This window comes from Trichomonas vaginalis, chromosome III, assembly GCF_026262505.1.
Source record: "Trichomonas vaginalis G3 chromosome III, whole genome shotgun sequence".
NCBI classification, from domain to species: Eukaryota; Parabasalia; order Trichomonadida; family Trichomonadidae; genus Trichomonas; species Trichomonas vaginalis.
The window spans coordinates 21,934,982-21,951,787 of NC_067205.1; the positions used below are offsets into that span (position 1 = coordinate 21,934,982).

At 33.3% G+C, this 16,806-nt stretch overlaps 7 protein-coding genes and 3 pseudogenes across 10 annotated transcripts, besides 4 other annotated features; 2 read left to right on the plus strand and 8 right to left on the minus strand.

Annotated features, from left to right (window-relative positions):
- Positions 1-6,005: part of a mobile genetic element that runs on past the window's edge.
- On the minus strand, positions 683-1,946 carry TVAGG3_0741330 (annotated as a pseudogene). The gene has a single exon. A coding segment is annotated over exon 1 (1,264 nt).
- TVAGG3_0741340 (protein of unknown function, DUF4106 family) lies at positions 2,321-2,497 on the minus strand (the record flags this gene model as incomplete). Its single annotated transcript, XM_051244891.1, has 1 exon — positions 2,321-2,497. The coding sequence occupies one exon, from the start codon at positions 2,495-2,497 to the stop codon at positions 2,321-2,323; it is 177 nt and encodes a 58-aa protein (XP_051091478.1).
- TVAGG3_0741350 (protein of unknown function, DUF4106 family) lies at positions 3,245-4,108 on the minus strand (the record flags this gene model as incomplete). The annotated part of the gene is made up of 1 exon (XM_051244892.1): positions 3,245-4,108. A coding segment is annotated over one exon (864 nt), but the record flags the coding sequence as incomplete, so codon positions are not given.
- TVAGG3_0741360 lies at positions 4,470-5,423 on the minus strand (annotated as a pseudogene). Its single transcript has one exon. A coding segment is annotated over exon 1 (954 nt).
- Positions 6,006-6,775: 770 nt separating the features above from the next.
- On the plus strand, positions 6,776-6,967 carry TVAGG3_0741370 (uncharacterized protein; the record flags this gene model as incomplete). Its single annotated transcript, XM_001295336.1, has 1 exon — positions 6,776-6,967. The coding sequence occupies one exon, from the start codon at positions 6,776-6,778 to the stop codon at positions 6,965-6,967; it is 192 nt and encodes a 63-aa protein (XP_001295337.1).
- A 108-nt stretch (positions 6,968-7,075) lies between these two features.
- Positions 7,076-7,345, minus strand: TVAGG3_0741380 (uncharacterized protein; the record flags this gene model as incomplete). The annotated part of the gene is made up of 1 exon (XM_001295335.1): positions 7,076-7,345. The coding sequence occupies one exon, from the start codon at positions 7,343-7,345 to the stop codon at positions 7,076-7,078; it is 270 nt and encodes an 89-aa protein (XP_001295336.1).
- Positions 7,346-8,086: 741 nt separating this feature from the next.
- On the plus strand, positions 8,087-8,659 carry TVAGG3_0741390 (uncharacterized protein; the record flags this gene model as incomplete). Its single annotated transcript, XM_051244893.1, has 1 exon — positions 8,087-8,659. One exon carries the CDS (start codon positions 8,087-8,089, stop codon positions 8,657-8,659), a length of 573 nt encoding a protein of 190 aa, XP_051091480.1.
- Positions 8,660-9,463: 804 nt separating this feature from the next.
- Positions 9,464-10,132: a mobile genetic element.
- Positions 10,133-11,040: 908 nt separating this feature from the next.
- Positions 11,041-11,070: a mobile genetic element.
- Positions 11,071-11,230: 160 nt separating this feature from the next.
- On the minus strand, positions 11,231-11,641 carry TVAGG3_0741420 (organellar and viral DNA polymerase type B; the record flags this gene model as incomplete). Its single annotated transcript, XM_001294169.1, has 1 exon — positions 11,231-11,641. One exon carries the CDS (start codon positions 11,639-11,641, stop codon positions 11,231-11,233), a length of 411 nt encoding a protein of 136 aa, XP_001294170.1.
- A 393-nt stretch (positions 11,642-12,034) lies between these two features.
- Positions 12,035-16,806: part of a mobile genetic element that runs on past the window's edge.
- Positions 12,336-13,003, minus strand: TVAGG3_0741440 (annotated as a pseudogene). The gene has a single exon. A coding segment is annotated over exon 1 (668 nt).
- On the minus strand, positions 13,214-14,269 carry TVAGG3_0741450 (uncharacterized protein; the record flags this gene model as incomplete). Its single annotated transcript, XM_051244894.1, has 1 exon — positions 13,214-14,269. A coding segment is annotated over one exon (1,056 nt), but the record flags the coding sequence as incomplete, so codon positions are not given.

The following is a 16,806-nucleotide window of genomic DNA, read 5'->3' on the forward strand; positions in this document are numbered from 1 at the left end:
TGACATATGAGTTCACTTTTACAGGGTTGTGTTCGACCAAGTTTAACATTATACCAAAGCTTGACAAATCTTCTCCTGAGTTTTAAGTTTGTCTTTAAGTTGTTGGTAGTCGTTTCGAATATCTGCAACAGAACTTAAGTCTCTGCTAACTTCAGGATATGTTGGTTGTTCTTTTACAGGAACAATTGTTATACCATCTTCGTCTTCGTATGGTTTCCCCACTTCAACATCTCTTTCTTTGACATTGACAACAACACTTTGACTGTTTGTTTGAGTTGGTGAATTTAACTTCACATCTGCCACCGCCATTAAACCTTTTGAAACACTTACGCTTCTATTTTTCGGAAATGACATTTTACTTAGAATAAAAAGATGGACGTATTGAGTATCTCTTCGAATTGAAGCAGAACAAAGTTTACACACACAAACAATACAAATACATTGACAGAATAGTTCTTTACACAAACAATGGAAAATGTTATAGAATAGCAGTCTTTGCTGAACCAAAATATTTTCATAAAGCAAAGAAAGTTGGTATAACGAAATGGTGAAAGTTCTTGAAGCAGACAAAAATATAACAACAAAACTGACGATATTTCTAAAGGTAAGTTTATAATACAATATTATGTCAAAACTGGCGTACTGTCAATATTTGACGGAGAGAAGTCAGTTCAAGAACAACTTACTGACCTGCTGCCAAATCTGCTCGATGGAAGCTGTCGTTATACCAATCTGAGGAGCCCAGCAGGTTTCATCGAACGAATCTTCAAAAGAGCATCTTCCGTGAAAAGTGCTATTGGTTTTGTAAACTTCTTTGCTTTCAATTCATCTGGACCGTCTCTGTCACCAGTATATTGTATTTGTACAGTACCAACAGTTGAAATACCACCCATAAAGTCTTCTGAGTCAGCAAATGGAATGCCAAGCCAAAATTTTGAACGGTCTCCATTTGTATATTGAGTTTTTTGACCTCCTGTATGAGTCCATACTTTCACATATGGCATAATAGAACTTTGCATTTCAGGGTTAATAGTTGTTGTGAAGTTGTTGTTAAAGTTCATAGCATCTAATGTCAAGTTGTATGACCTCATATCCTCAACTGTAGAATATTCTTCTCTTGGATAATATTTGCCATCTATGTTTATATGGTATTTAATACCAGGGTTGTAGAAGCAAGAATAGTCATTTATAGTTCGTCTGAACAGTACAAACATAGTATCTGCATGTTTCATTGCAGTTGTTAAGGCAATATCTGTTCTTGCACCTGGGTCAGCACTTTGGTTTCCAACTTCACCTGCAAAGTCTTTGACAGATATTTGGTGTATAGGGAACATAAGTGGAACTGCAATATATTTGGCAGCTAAAGCATTTGAAATATCTGGGTCCAACATATAGACTGCAAGTCTGCTTTCTATTCTCTTGCATTCAAATTTTTCGCATGTGAACTTAACTGGGTCCCAAGCATCTCCAGCAGCATTGAAATAATAGTTTACTTCAGTGTTGAGGTTTGAGAAACCAAAGTCTAAGTCAACTTTGTTTTTGCAAAAGTCGGCGAATGACATTTTATTTGTTCCCACTACTTCTGTAAGAGTGAATGGGTCTTGTGTTGGTGCAATGACTAAGTTATTTTTGCTTGGAGTAAGTTCGATAGAAATTTTTCCTGCCCAGTTTGGCAAGTATCTTAAAAACCTGAAGATGAGGAAAGATGACAAAGGAACTCTAAGTTTCAATTTTACTTTGGTTACTGCTGCTGCAGTTTGTCCAGAAAGGTTAACATAAACTCCTGGAACGTTAGGGTCAAGTCTTCTTATTTTCTCAATAGTTGCATACTGGTCTGTTTGTTCTCTAGCTTGTGGTTGTACTGAGTTTCTCAAAGCGAACCATTCATAGTTTGCCCATGTTACTGTTTGAACTAAGTCAGAGTTAGAATATATCTTATATCCCATGAAAACTTCTGGAGCATATTGGTATCCGACATAGAAAATTCCATTGCAACCTTTCTTGTCAGACAACTTGGCAGAAGGTTTTATTTCAATGTCTTGTTCCACGTATAAGAAAGAGTTGTCAATAGAAATTATATGAAACCTGTCGCAAGCAATATCTACTGTTGTTGAAGAACCTTCTCCAAACTCACCTACGTTTCCATAAGAAACAGCAGTTGTATATTCGTAAGTTCCAGGAACTATTTCTGACCTTCTAATGGCATTGTCGCATTCGTTATACCATTCGGAAACATTTCCATTCATAGCATCCAAAACTGTTGGCGTTATATTCTGAGCGGCGTACATTTCATATGAGTAAAAATATAGAATAGTTGGATTTATATGTCATAATAGAACCCACGTGGACCAAGCTTTACTTTCTTCCTGACTGAGTTTTTAACTCTTCTTTTTCCTTCATTGCCCTCTGCTTGAAGTTGTTGCATCTTTGCATTATGTTCATCTAGTATGTTGCAAATTTTCCATGCCCTTTTTGCCTTTGGACTCTGGTCGCCCATCTCAGGTAACCTATATCCTAGAAAGAGTTTGTCATAGTCTGTATTTGAGTCTTCGCGTATTGTTTGCATGACTCTTTCCTGAGTTTCCGGTTCAAGCTCTTCAAACAGTGCCTGTCCATATGGAATATGCTCGTTTCCAAATATATGTTTTTGTAGCCATTCTGGTTTTCTTTCCATGTTACCAACTATATCTTTTGTGAATGGGAAAGCTTTTACCCAATCTTTCAGTCTTGCGTCGTTTATTTCTGTAGTTGGTTTTATTTTGTCAAGGAACATGTTTTTCAATACTAACATTTCATTTGGTACTGTCCATTTGAGTTTTCTTAAATATTCATCCCTTCTCGATTCATCGCCTGCAAAGTAAGTTTTTATGACATTTTGTAAACTTTCGTTTGCAAGGTCATGTACAATAGGTTCTCTTCCTTCTCTGTCCATAACTTTCTTTCTAAACTCTTCACCAAATATACCATCTCTATGGTTCTGTGTAGTTCTTTGAGATAAATGTTCTAGAACGTCAGGTGTTATATTTCCATCAGCCATGTTCATTTCATACTGGTCCAAAATATCTGCATGTTTCATATCTTTCAATGGCATTAAAGCCGCGCTTAAAATACCAGCTATATCTGGTTCACCATTGACTTCCATTGCGTCTACAACTTCTTGGAATTGAGGTTGTAAGTTTATGAACCACCTATCCGGGTTAGCTTTATGACCCCATCTCATTGTAGTTCCATCGTCTGCAGAAACAAAAGTAGGTTTGTTTCCATCTTGGTTAGGTTCTGAATGAACTTTAAACAATGTTTCATTTCTATATGTTTTCTTGAAATTTAACCTTTTATTTTCACCGAGTTCATCCGAAGATTGAACGTTAAATGCTCGTAAGTAAAAAGGGTTGTTGTATTTGTGTACATTTTCTTTCAGTACTTCCATTCTATGCAGAATATTTTCATCTGGTGTTGGAGTCTTTTGTATGTCGGCAAACATTTTTCGATATTCTTCTACTATGTCAGCCGAATTTTTTTTAGACTCTTGGAAATATTCCATATTCTCCGCATACTCTTGTTGAGGGTCAAGATTTTTCGGCTGTTCCAAATCTTCATCTAGTTCTGTGAAGTTAGTTTCCAAAGGAGTGACTTGTTCGTTTCCTTCAGGCTCTTCTAGCTGTTGTTGCTGAACTATTTCTTCCATGTCTGGTTGTATCTGAACTATTTCTTCCTGTGGAGTTTCTTGTACCTCATCTGCTGGCATTTCATATATTCCGAGACCGTTTTTAACAATTTCCCTATCTACGTCATCCGCATTCATAAGCTTTTGTTCTTTCGTTCCGTCTCTATTTTTTACGCGTTTCATGACGAAAGTTGAATTGTCATTTAGCTCTGACATCAAATATCTCGGAGTAAATTCATCCATGTCATTTGGATGATATGCTATTAAATCATATCCCTTAGCGAGCTTGTATTTTCCAGGTTTGAGATTATATCCGTTTTGGTGCTGAGCCATAAAGCTAAATAGGTTCGGGTCAGTATTTCCATCCTTGAACTTTCCAATAGCTTCTTTATATCTGTCACTAAAGTCAATACTATCTGGGAAACCACACTCTTCTTTAAGCATTTTTAAGAATTCTTGGTTTCCTTGTTCTCTACTTCTTTTATGTCCTTGCTCTGTTTGTGGTTGTTGTTGTGCAGGGTTTTGAACTGTTGGTTGCTGTGCTGGTTGTTGTGTTGGTTGTTGTGCTGGTTGTGGAGGTGGTTGTTGTGCTGGTTGTTGTGTTGGTTTTGGTGCATGCCTGTGTCTGTGTCCATGTGACGATGTAAATGTTCTAGGTAGTCCTGGTGCAGGTGCTTCTCTTGGAGGGTTTGGTGGTATATAAGTTCCACCAGCTGGCACATATGTTCCATCTGCAGCGTAATGTCCTACCTGACTTTTCGTTCTTAAGAAAGCATTTACTAGGTCTGTTTTGGTCTGTTGTAACTCTTTTTCTTGACTTTTCACAACAGTTGCTCTAACGGCGTCATAGGCACTTTGAACTGCCTGTCTCGTTGCTGCATCTGTTATTTTCGTCATATTTTGTGCTACTTCTTTTAACTCTTTGTCGAAACCTTCAGACTTCAGTTTCTTTCCAGATGAGAAGTCGTTCACTAGTTTCACCTTACTATGAAGAGCTTCGAAGGCGTTCTTAAAGTCAGCATTCATTAAAGCTTCATTTGAACTGTCTTCATCCGCTTGTATTTTTGTCCTTATTGACCCTATAAGTTGGGCTGCTTTAGCGTTGGCTTGGGCATCTAACCAGTCATTATTAGCTTTTATATATTCTGCGCTTTTCATTGCCTTTTGCATGGCTGCGTCGTTATTTTTACTTTCTTGTGCTAAGTTTTCATACTGTACGGTTTGGTTTTGCAACTGTAAAAGTTTTTCTGCCTTTACATTTGCTTCAACTTTCTTTTTTATACTCATCGCTTTCCATATATGTCTTCATGGCTTTTTGTTTTATCTCTTCATCTTTCAGTACTTTATATTGAGTAGTATGGTTTTTCAAATTTATATAACATCTTGTTCCATTTTTGCTACTTCTGCTGCTTTTTCTGACACTTTTTCGCATATTCCTCTGTACTTAGTTCTTTCAGTTGTTCTTCTTTCTTCTTTTTCTCTACGTTTAACTCATTGAATTTCTTTGTGTGTCTGTCATATTCTAGTTTCTTTTCGTTTTCACTTATTTGCTTCTGTATGTCTATGTTTGACTTTTTGACATCTGTTATTTGATTTTTGAGTGAACTCAAATTCATTTGACTTTGAGGGTTATATGCTGTTCCGTCTGCAGCTCCACCATAGCCTGCCATTTTCGCTAAAAGTGCCGCTCTTAAACCTCCACTCTGTGCACCAAAACTCGGTTTAAAAGCATAGGATTGCTTGACATTTGTTGCAACATAGTGGGGTCATTCATAATTTGTTGTTGCAACTGTTGTTGTGGTGTCAGTTTTACTATTGGATGTTTCAATGCTCTCTTCCTCTTACGTATATTCTTACGTAGCTTACGTGGCATTTTAAGTGAAGTTAAAAAGCGGCTTTTGACGGTTGTTTGTATGACACTTTTTGTTCAGCACAAAAAACTACTCGGTCAAAGTGTTGTCAGTTTTGTAAAATAACCGTCCTATCTCATTCTATAAGGGGGAAAAGGCTTCTCAAAGTATACTTCCTTGGAACGCCTGTAACTTTTCCTGTAGCGACGATAGACCCTTACTTGTCCGGACAAAGTTATACTATTTTGAGTGCTCTACAAAAAAGTCAACGGCGACGACTCTCAAAAACCGTTGTGTAAAAAGTTTTACCGTTGGACAAAAAAGTATATATAGAAAACAAAAAACGTTTATAGTTCATTCAATATTTGAGATGGAACGGTTTGCCAACGGTAACTATTAAATAAAATAAAAAAATAGAGGGGGTCTCCGTTGACGAAAACGGTTCATCTCAAACTCTTATTTGAAAAAAACAGTTTATTTTTGTCTAATGGCATTCGCTAGCGTGTTCGCTCCAAATTCACCTGAAGAAATTGCTTGCAGACTTTCAGCACCCACAGGTTTAGAACCTCAATATCAAACTGCAGCATCTACACATTCTCCAAGCAGAACAGACAATTCAAATTCAAATTTGTCCTGCAATTCACTCAATCCAAAGCCACTTTCACTACCAAAAACAATACCAAACGAGCTCCGTATTACAAAGAACCACAGCAACGCTGAACTACGCAAAATACTACTCAGATTGTCTGAAGAATACTTCAATTCAAAGCCAGAAGAAAGAGTTCCTGCAACTTTTAACAAAGAATATTGTGAACAACTCAACAAAGTTCTTGCAGACTTTACCAAACTACAAAAAGAAACACCTGACCCATTCGAATTAGGTGACACAATTGTCAACTATTTTCCAACAATAACAAAGATAATGGTTGACAGAACTATATGTCAGCTTATTGAAAGTCTTCCACCCAAAGCTGCAAAAAAAGTCGAACAGCTTTGGGTCGAATTCAAATCAAAGAGTTACGGATATCAGGATGACGAAGAAGAACGTGAGTACGGACAAGAAACAGCAAAATGGCAATGTCTTAGCTCACTCAACCCCAAGTTCAAACCATTATTTTACTCAGACAACAACACAATTCAAGTACGCAAAATTGCTATTCATTTCGTTAACCAAGCAGAAGACATTGAAGAAGGAGACTCTATCTCAGTTTATGTTTGCTACTGCAAGTTTTTCAAGGACGAATTTGGAGGACCAATTCTCATGCATGTCTTCAAGCCACATCAGCAACTCTACGTTGAAACTGAAATAACACTCATGCATGGAATGTATCTCAAGTTTGAAAGCCAATTGGAAAACACATACAACATTTGGCTTTCATACATTCAGTTCGATACACCAGATGACTTTGATGTTGAAGAAGAAGAGTCCTCCGAATTCACACCAGAAGACTAACAATTTTCCGAATAAAAACTTCATTTATACTAAACATCTTCGGGGGGAAGCCCCCCACATACTACCCAGAGCTTGTAAGAAAAAAAATATAAGTAAAATATTAATTTTTTATTCCAATTCTTTCAATTTGTTATATAATTTGTTTCGTTCAGCAGTATAATATAATAAGTCACTGACCAACTGGTCCACTTCTATATGTGACTCTGCCGATGAGACTCTATAGACTGTTTCGTCAATCTTCGAATTGTAATTTGCAATTTGTTGTCTCAAATACTCCAGAGTCTCCTCCTTCATCTTCTCAAGCACTTCTAACTGCTCTGGTGTTGGTTGGTGCGTAGAAAAGTGCGCAATGACTTCGTCCCAATTACGGAATGACATTCTAAACTTTGGAAAAAATTTAGGGGCTAGAGGGCACGAAGTGCCTGGAAGCCCCACTTCCTTTTTTTTTTTTTTTTTTTTTTTTTACACAACACCTAAATTGAATTAATTTCTAAACATTTTTGATGAATTCGAAGTAGTAGGTGAGTGCGGGTTGTGTGACCTTTATTGTTTCATCTATATATAGACGATGTATTAAAATATATTTATTTATAAATCATTAAAAAAAATTATGCATTAATTTTAAAATAAATTCTTTTTTATCTTTTATAAAAGAAGCTATATATAGATGATGTTAGATATTCCGCGATTAATTAAACATTGTTTAAATCCTGAATGGGTTAAACTTCAATTTAAAAATGAAGATTGTGAATTATTAAATGAATATGAAAGCCAAAATAAGCTAATGAGGTATAAATATAATGATAAAGAATATTTAATTTCATGGAATCAATGGAGTCATAATCAAAGACCTCATAAACGAGAAGAAGAAATTGAAACTAATGATTATTTGAATTTATGAAATCAATTATTTGATTTATTCTTTCTTCAATCTCTTCTATTCTTTTTGTTAAATCATCAATTTTCATTAATGATGTGATTCTTGATTGAGAAATAGGTGAAGATACATATCAAGTGATGCTCAAAGATAGATTTTATAGATGTGAAACATGTTTACAAGAGGCATTCTTCACTTTAGATAATGCAAAATACTGGTATTTAGTTTTCATTTATGATTTTATGTATAAATGCATGGATGTTAATCGTTTTCATTTCATTGAAGGTGATACTGATTCATCTTATTGGGCAATCGCTGGCGACCCAAATCTTCCTAACACTCAAGCATTTCAAGCAATTGTTACCGATAAACAATTTTATGATAAAAACATTTTCAAATTCGCACCATTTGATTTCTTCTGTTTTGATGAGAAATTTAAACCTAAATTAAAGAATAAAGCTGAAGAAAAAGCACATGAGAAGAAGTTATTGGGTTTAGCAATTGAGAAACAAGGTGATAACATGGTTGCTTTATGCCCTAAGTGTTATACATCATTCAACGGTTCAATTGATGGAAGTGATTTTAAAAAGATTGCACAAAAAATGAAAGGTGTTAGTTTACGACAAAATAAACAATTAACACCTAAAAATTATTTGGATATAATAAATGATAAAGTTATTTTCGATGGTCAGAATATTAATTTACAACTTAAAAACAGGTCAATGACTCGCTTAACAATCGGTAAGACTGCATTAACAGGAGCACACACTAAGGCTGTATGTTGTGAAAATGGATGTTGTATGCCATTTATTTAAAACACTTATTTTATTTTTATATAAATGAATAATGTAGATTTAAAAATTTTAATTGATGATTTAGTACTTAATCAAAATTTTCTTACTTATTATGAATTAAAATCATATCTCCAAAAACATAATAACAATATAACGGGTGATGATATGGAATATTATTATCCATATTATAAAAATGAAATTTTGAAATATCATGATAAAATAATTTCTAAAATTAAAGACGAAATTATAAATAATGAATATTCAAAGGGAAAAACTAAATCACAACTTAAACAGTTGAAAGATTTCAAAAATAAAGTATTAACAGAAGAAGATATTGATGAATTATATAATTTATATAATCATGAGCCACAAAAACCAAAGGAACAAAAACAAAGGGTGCAAAACGCCCAGGTCCTTCAGACCATAAATGAAGCACAAGCTTTAATTTATGATTCATTAGTTAAATCATATTCAGCCCGACTTTTAAATGAAGATCAACTTTTGGAATTCATCCTTCAACATAAACTCGAAGCGGGAAAGTATATCAAACCTTTATATACAGCATATTTAAAACAAATGAATAGAATACATCCAGAATTAATGAAGGGGGGAATGAATTCCAAAATCAAAGCAGATAAAATTAAACCACTTGCAACACCAAAACCTCCAACGACAGTACCTCCTCCTTCAGTTAATCCTTCATCATTCACTTTATTATATCCATTTCAAACATTAAAGAAGCAAAAAGATTTTAAAAAGGATTTCAAGATATTAAATAAACCAATTGACCCGAAAATTCAACCGTTAAAGGAAAAATTTAGTCGCCCTTCATTTGCACCATATCCATATTCATACGAAATCAATCATCTGGAATATTCAAAAGGAAATGTTACTTATTTATTTGCCATTAACATTAACACTAGATATTTATATTGCATTCCAGTGAAAGGGAAAACAGAACAGGAAACAAGAAGAGCTATACAATACTTACTAGATCATGAAAGAGTGGATAATATCAGGGGTGATGGTGATAAAGGATTTCAGGCAGCTATGGCTCATTATTTCCCACAAATTAATTTTTTCTTTTCATCCTCTCCATATACGTTTCATAATAAAATAGTTGATGCGGTAATGAGAACTCTTAGAGATGTGTTAGGGGTTAACGGTCAGATATACTGGGATGGAAATCATGACTCCATCATACAACAGTTAGTATATTATTACAATAATACATGGCATAGAACTATAAACATGAAACCAGTGGAAATGAAAAATGATATTTCAAAAGAATGGGAATATATTAGAAAACAAATGGAAAGGTTGAATGATGTTAAACGTGAACAAATTAATTCGGGGCTCATGAATTTTAAACAAGGGGATAAAGTTTTGATTCATCTCGATTATGGAAAAACTGATAAATCAATGACAAAAAGAAGACGAAGATTTGACACAATAGCTGAATTTATTAGATATATTAACGGCAATGCATTAGTTGAGGTTAACAATAAATTAATAGAAATTCCGATTTATTTTATTACTCCATTATATTTAAATAATATTTAATTTTTTTATTTCGTAAGAAATGGGTGACAACGAAGCATCCAAGAGTCCAGACGATGAATATAAAAAGAAACTAAACAGAATTAAATCAAAAATATGTTATTATAAAAAGAAGCCGCAATGTGGTGGGGTCGAAAACGATAAAGAGAGGAAAGAAATAATCGAAAAATTAGAAACTTACCGTTCAATCCTTAAACTGAGTGAAGCAAAAATAAAAGAATTTAATAGAATAAATAAATTGATTGGAAGAGATGAATTTAATAAAGATGAATTTTTAAACTCTATCCAAATTTAATTTTTATTCCTCATCTTCTTTCCATCATTACTGCATAACCACATCTTCTCGGTTTTCGTGGTTTGTTGTTTTTAATTAGTTTTTGCATCATTTTTATCATTTCCTCCCTTGTTATGATTCGTGGTAAATTTTGAGCTTGTGGGGTATTCATTTATGCAAAAATAAAATTTTGTTATCAGTTATTTTATCATTATTTTATTAAGTTCATCTTGAGAGAGGGTCAAAGTTGCTATTTGTCACTTTTCCACAAGAATATAATGGGGAAAAAGTTATCATATAGTTGATCTCATTTACTGAGGTGAGAGATGCATGTAGTGTAATGGGATAAACAGTGTGATTGCTACTCTACGTCCTAGGTTCGAGATACATTGGCTTAATTTTTCTCTTTTTTATTGACGTAAACTATTCAATTTTTGTGTTCTCCATTCAAATTTCAGAATTTTTTTTGCAGATTTCACGCTACATTCGAAGTTACCTTTTGTAACAACCACCACTGCCTACGAAAGACGAAAGTGTGTCACGATTTCACCCGGAAATCCGACGGTTGTTTAAGAGTATGCACTTTTGTCACCTACTCAGTTCATCTTTAGTTAATTTGAATGATAAGAAAATTTATTTTTGAGTGACTCTTTCATGTTTGATTTCATCAGGAATTCCTGCATGAATTTTGTATAAAAAGCAACCGCCGGAATTCAGACAGTTGCTATATTCTTCACAAAAGACCAAAAATAAACGCTTTACATGTATTTTTCAGCAACTTCGTCAAATAATTTTATAGCTTTATCTATCTCATCTACTTCAAACGTTTCTTTACCTTTTATGGGAGCACCATACATTTTCTCAAACTTTTCAAGTAGTTCTGTTTCAGCAGCTCTCATATCATTAACAAACACAACCTTGACTCTATTGACTGTACTGTCATATCTTTGAGTTATATTATATGTTCTTCCTATCTTATATCTCTTTGTATTGAAGTCCTTCGGTTTCTGAACGATGTAAAGTAAGCCTTCACTGCAACGTTCTGTATCGAATGAACCATAAGTTATGAAGTTATATCCAACAACTGAGTCTAACCATAACAAAACTATTGGTATAAGACTTTTGTCTATAAGATATGCTCTTGTTCCATGAAATGCTACTGATATCATAAGCTCAGGATTTCTTGTCAAAATTTTCTGAGTAGAAGCAATTCTAACCCAATCCTTTGTTTTCTTTCCAGATGGAGATATAATGTCTGACAAAGAATATTTGTTGTATTTCTTTGAGTATCTTACGTTTAAATCACCTATTCTAACCACTTTGGTGTCATTGTCTATCTTTCTAACTGTTTCAAACTCAATGTTTGTCATTACTGTTCTTACATACAAAATAAAAATAATTCATAAAAATAAAACTAACTTTATTTTTTTCTATCTTAAGGAAATTCATGATTTTTGTTGCTGAATTCAATAAAAATAATGTTTAGGTGAAGAGGTGAGATCTCACCTCTTTTTTCACCTCTTTTTTCACCCTCGTAAATGTTTTGTCAAGACTTCATCGTCAATGGTTTCGTCAATGGTTTCAGGTTATTCAATAATTAATTATTTTTGAAGAACTGAAGGTGTCACTATGTCACTATGTGTCACTCGGTTAATTAACTTCTCTGAAAAAATGAGACAACATGACATTTAGACAACACAGAAGGATTAATGAGGAAGGCACTTATGAATTATTTTTGAAGAACTGAAGGTGTCACTATGTCACTATGTGTCACTCGGTTAATTAACTTCTCCGAAAAAATGAGACAACATGACATTTAGACAACACAGAAGGATTAATGCAAAAATAAATTCAAATCATACTTTATAAAGCGTCATTTACAGTATTTCATCGTCAGTAAATGAATCCTCATTATCGTTTGGTTCAACCTGTTTATATAATCCTTTCATTTCTTCTTTCAAAACATAACACCATGTTTGTTTACCATCTATTCTTCTCTGTTTCTTATCACTTTTATCTTTAATGCTCATTTGGAAATTCTTGTCTTTCATGTCTGATGGTTTGCAGAATAGAGCATTTTTACACGTCATACCTGCACACAATTCATCATAATGTGTACTTATCCATACATCTAAAGGATTTGTTGATAATTCTATTAAATCTTGTTTGGCTTCAGTCATCGGTATGATTCGTACATTAAATGATGAAAGGTCGTAATTGATAAAATACGTCAGTAAATTATCATAAAATTCCTTTGTGCATGAATTCATCAAATTCTTGAAGTAATCAAATTGACCCTTAAATTTACCATTAACTCTTAAAACTACGTATCTTCTGTCTCCAACTTCAATTTTGACAGGGTAGACGTTATTAGTTACGAAAATGAAGTTTGCAACATTCTGAGCAGTTCTTCTGGGTTGATTCTTTTCATTAATTCTAATCTCATTATCCGTAATAATTGATTTCAAAGCGTTGAAGTTTGCGAGTCTATCTTCACCTACATTCTTGAGTTCATTAAGTACAAGAAACATTTTATTCTCAACTACTGAATTGAAATTACCCGTTAGCTCACCTATTTCAGTAATGTTTTTGCATGAATAACCGGCGAGAAGTTCAGAAATAATATCTGTAAATCTGTTTTTACCTGTTCCCTGAAGTCCTTTCAAAATAATTGCTGTTTCATTCTTGATTCCAGGATGTTGAATCATTGATGCAATCCAACCGAGTAGGTATTTATACACTTCATCGTTATTATCACAAATAGCTTCTTTAATGAAATTCATAAACATCTCAATTTTTGAGTAATCTGGTTTTTCGATAATGTTGTATTTATAACCTTGAAACGTTGAGAAAACATCTGGGGAATCAGATTTAAAGCAAACACCCTTAACGGTTAATGAAGACAATTGATTTAGTAGTACATCCCATGCTGTTATTGTTTTACCTTCTTCTTTAAATAATTTAATCATTTTGAGTGACTCTTTCATGTTTGATTGAAGAACGAATGATATTTGATTCATTTTGTCGTGGATATTATAGTCCTTTTGAATGAAATATTTATTTCCACAATCTGCAAAACGGATTACACGTGATAAATCCTCAATGACTTCAGAACTGTTTTTATACTGATGATTTTCAGCCTTGCGTCTAATATCTGTTATCAAAAACGAGTCATCAAGTTTTATATCAAATGTTATTTTTTGCTTACGTAATAAAGGTAAAACATATTCATCATAATATTCCTTTTGATATAGTTTTAGAATCTTCACTAAAACAAATGGAGAAGTCATTAAATGTGCATATCTACTACGTGCTTTTTCAAAATTACTTTTTGCATTTTCTGTTAAACTGCAGAAGTTATAAACGTTATCGTATGCTTCATTAATTAAATGATTAGGTAACGAATTAATTGATTGAAACAGTGTGAATAATGTAACTTCTTTTTCTAAATTCATGTTTCCACCGTCATTATGTACTTCAAAATCACTGATGCCATCAACTATGCTCTGGGCAAGTTTATCGTCAATGTTTACATCTTTGTTTTCATTCATTATACTCTTTATTTCTTCATTCTTCTGTTCAACTCTTACCTTAATATTCAAATCATTTAATATATCATTCACGGTTCTAGTTAATGTTGAATCATAACTTCCGCGAATGAATGAGTATGTATTGATTGGTTCTGTTGCATTCTTGCGAACTCTTGAATCAGCCATAACCACTAAAGAACGCTTTGAATCATCAATAGAAGTCATGATATCGATATCATAATCATTGCAGGAATAACATTTAATCATTCTGTTCGAAACTGCATAGAAGAAATTAGTGTTGCAATAAATGTGAAGACCTCCTGAAGCGGTTTTAACGATAACATCTTTATCCGAAAGTTTTGATAGAATGTCTTTTCTAACTGTTTCTTTAAGTTCATCATTGTATGATTTATTGATATCGACATCTATAATCGTTAAATTTGATATTTTATTTACTAATAAAGCCATACCAGTTTTCCTTCCTCTTCCTCCATCATGTTTGAGGTAGTTATGTAAATCAATCCTGTTTTCACCAATTCTTTCGTTGAGGGTTTTAGTTTCTGCCACAACTAATTCCTCAGCTAATGAATCAATAACTTTTTCATCAGAAACGATATAGTTGCTTGTTGTTGTTGCTGTCATTTATATAGGAATAAAAAAATAAAAATAATTTTAAAACTAACTTTATTTTTGGGCTGCATCATATTTCCAGGACTGTTGTCTAAATGTCATGTTGTCTCATTTTTTCAGAGAAGTTAATCAACCGAGTGACACATAGTGACATAGTGACACCTTCAGTTCTTCAAAAATAAATAATTATTGAATAACCTGAAACCATTGACGAAACCATTAACGATAAAATATATTTCCAGGACTGTTGTCTAAATGTCATGTTGTCTCATTTTTTCAGAGAAGTTAATCAACCGAGTGACACATAGTGACATAGTGACACCTTCAGTTCTTCAAAAATAATTAATTATTAAATAACCTGAAACCATTGACGAAACCATTAACGATAAAATATATTTCCAGGACTGTTGTCTAAATGTCATGTTGTCTCATTTTTTCAGAGAAGTTAATCAACCGAGTGACACATAGTGACATAGTGACACCTTCAGTTCTTCAAAAATAAATAATAAATGCCTTCCCCCTTTCGTACCTGTGTTGTTGTCTAAATGTCATGTTGTCATCATTTTTAAGAGAAGTTAATTAACCTGGTGACACATGGTGACGTAGTGACACCTAAAAACCATTAACGATAAAATATATTTCTGCAGTTCATCCATTACTTCATTACCTAATTAATTACAGACATAAAATATATTTAGTTCATTCGGTAAGCTTTGACCCAAAGGGTCTAGGCTCAAGTGCGTTCAATGAACGCGGTACCATGCAAATACAGTCATAAATGGTGGCATATAATCTTCGCCCAAGCCTGTTGGATTTGTTGTGAAAGTGTGTGAATGATTTCCTCCTGGTTCAGTTTGTCGAAAAGTCTTTTTTGTTGAATCGTTATAAGCTGGAGATAAAACATCATAACCAGCTTCATACTCTGAGTTGTATAATGGGTGGTCTCTTAATGAGTGTCTATGGTCGCCAGAAAAGTTTGTAGTTCCTGTATGAGTGTGCGGTGGAAGGTTTGCTTCTTTAATTTTCTTTGAACCACCGGCTTGTTTTGAATATCTAGCACAGTATAAGAATTTGTTTACAATCTGTTTCCATTCACCAAAACCTAAAACACTTGCTGGATTTGTTGAGTTCATTGATGTATAAATAGAGCCTGCAGGATATAATGTTTGAAGTATTTCAATCTTTAATGTTTGAAGCTCTGTTTTGTCTGCCTTCTTCTCCAACTCATTGTTAACATATTCCTTATCTGCTTTAAGGTCTAAACATCCTGAAACCCATCCTGTATCAGCTTTAACTTTAAAAGTCTCGAATGTCCATTCATGATACCATTCAACCTTTTCTTTAATTTCATTATCTTTTTCATCAACATAAACCAAATCTGCTTTCTTCATTAACTCACTATCCACGTATTCCTTATCTATCTTCTTCATTATGTCATTTAGGAAACCTTCTATGAATTCCTCATTTAAATTAAATCTTCCAATCTTCAAAACTTTAGGAAATGCATTTAATGCGTAATATCTCTGTTCTTCTGGTGGAATTGATGTTATATCATCCGTTATACCTTTAATTTTTGAATTCATAAATAAAATTTCTTTTATATTTGATATCACCGCACCACCTTTGCAAACGAATTCGAAACGCTCATTTTTCAATACTATCTCCAAATCTCCATATTTCAACCTTTGCGTTTGTTCTGCCGTCTTTGAATTATATGCATATATGGCGTATGTAATGGTCTGAAGGGCCTGGGTGCTTTGCGCCTTAAGTTGCTGTGTTTGCTGTTGTTTAATCATTTATTATGATTTAAAAATAAATATTTAATCCGTTATCTCATCAGCTATTTTCTCTATTTGAAATTGCCATAATATTTCATTCATAAATTCTAAATCACAATCAAATAGGTCAGTTATTCTAAATTTAATATTTGATAAATCTTTTGAATGAAGAATAAATGAATTCCCGGATAATTGAAACGGATATGATAAAGAAAATGTGTTTAAGTTGATGGATAAAATGTTTTGTATTGATGGGTAAGAGTTAGGGTCTAATGTTTGATGTGAAAATCTCATTGGGGTATTAACTTTATCACATTTGATTAAAATGAAATTGGAACCAGTGTCAGAATACAAAACATCCCCAACATCTTTTTCAAAATTTAATATCCCCAACAA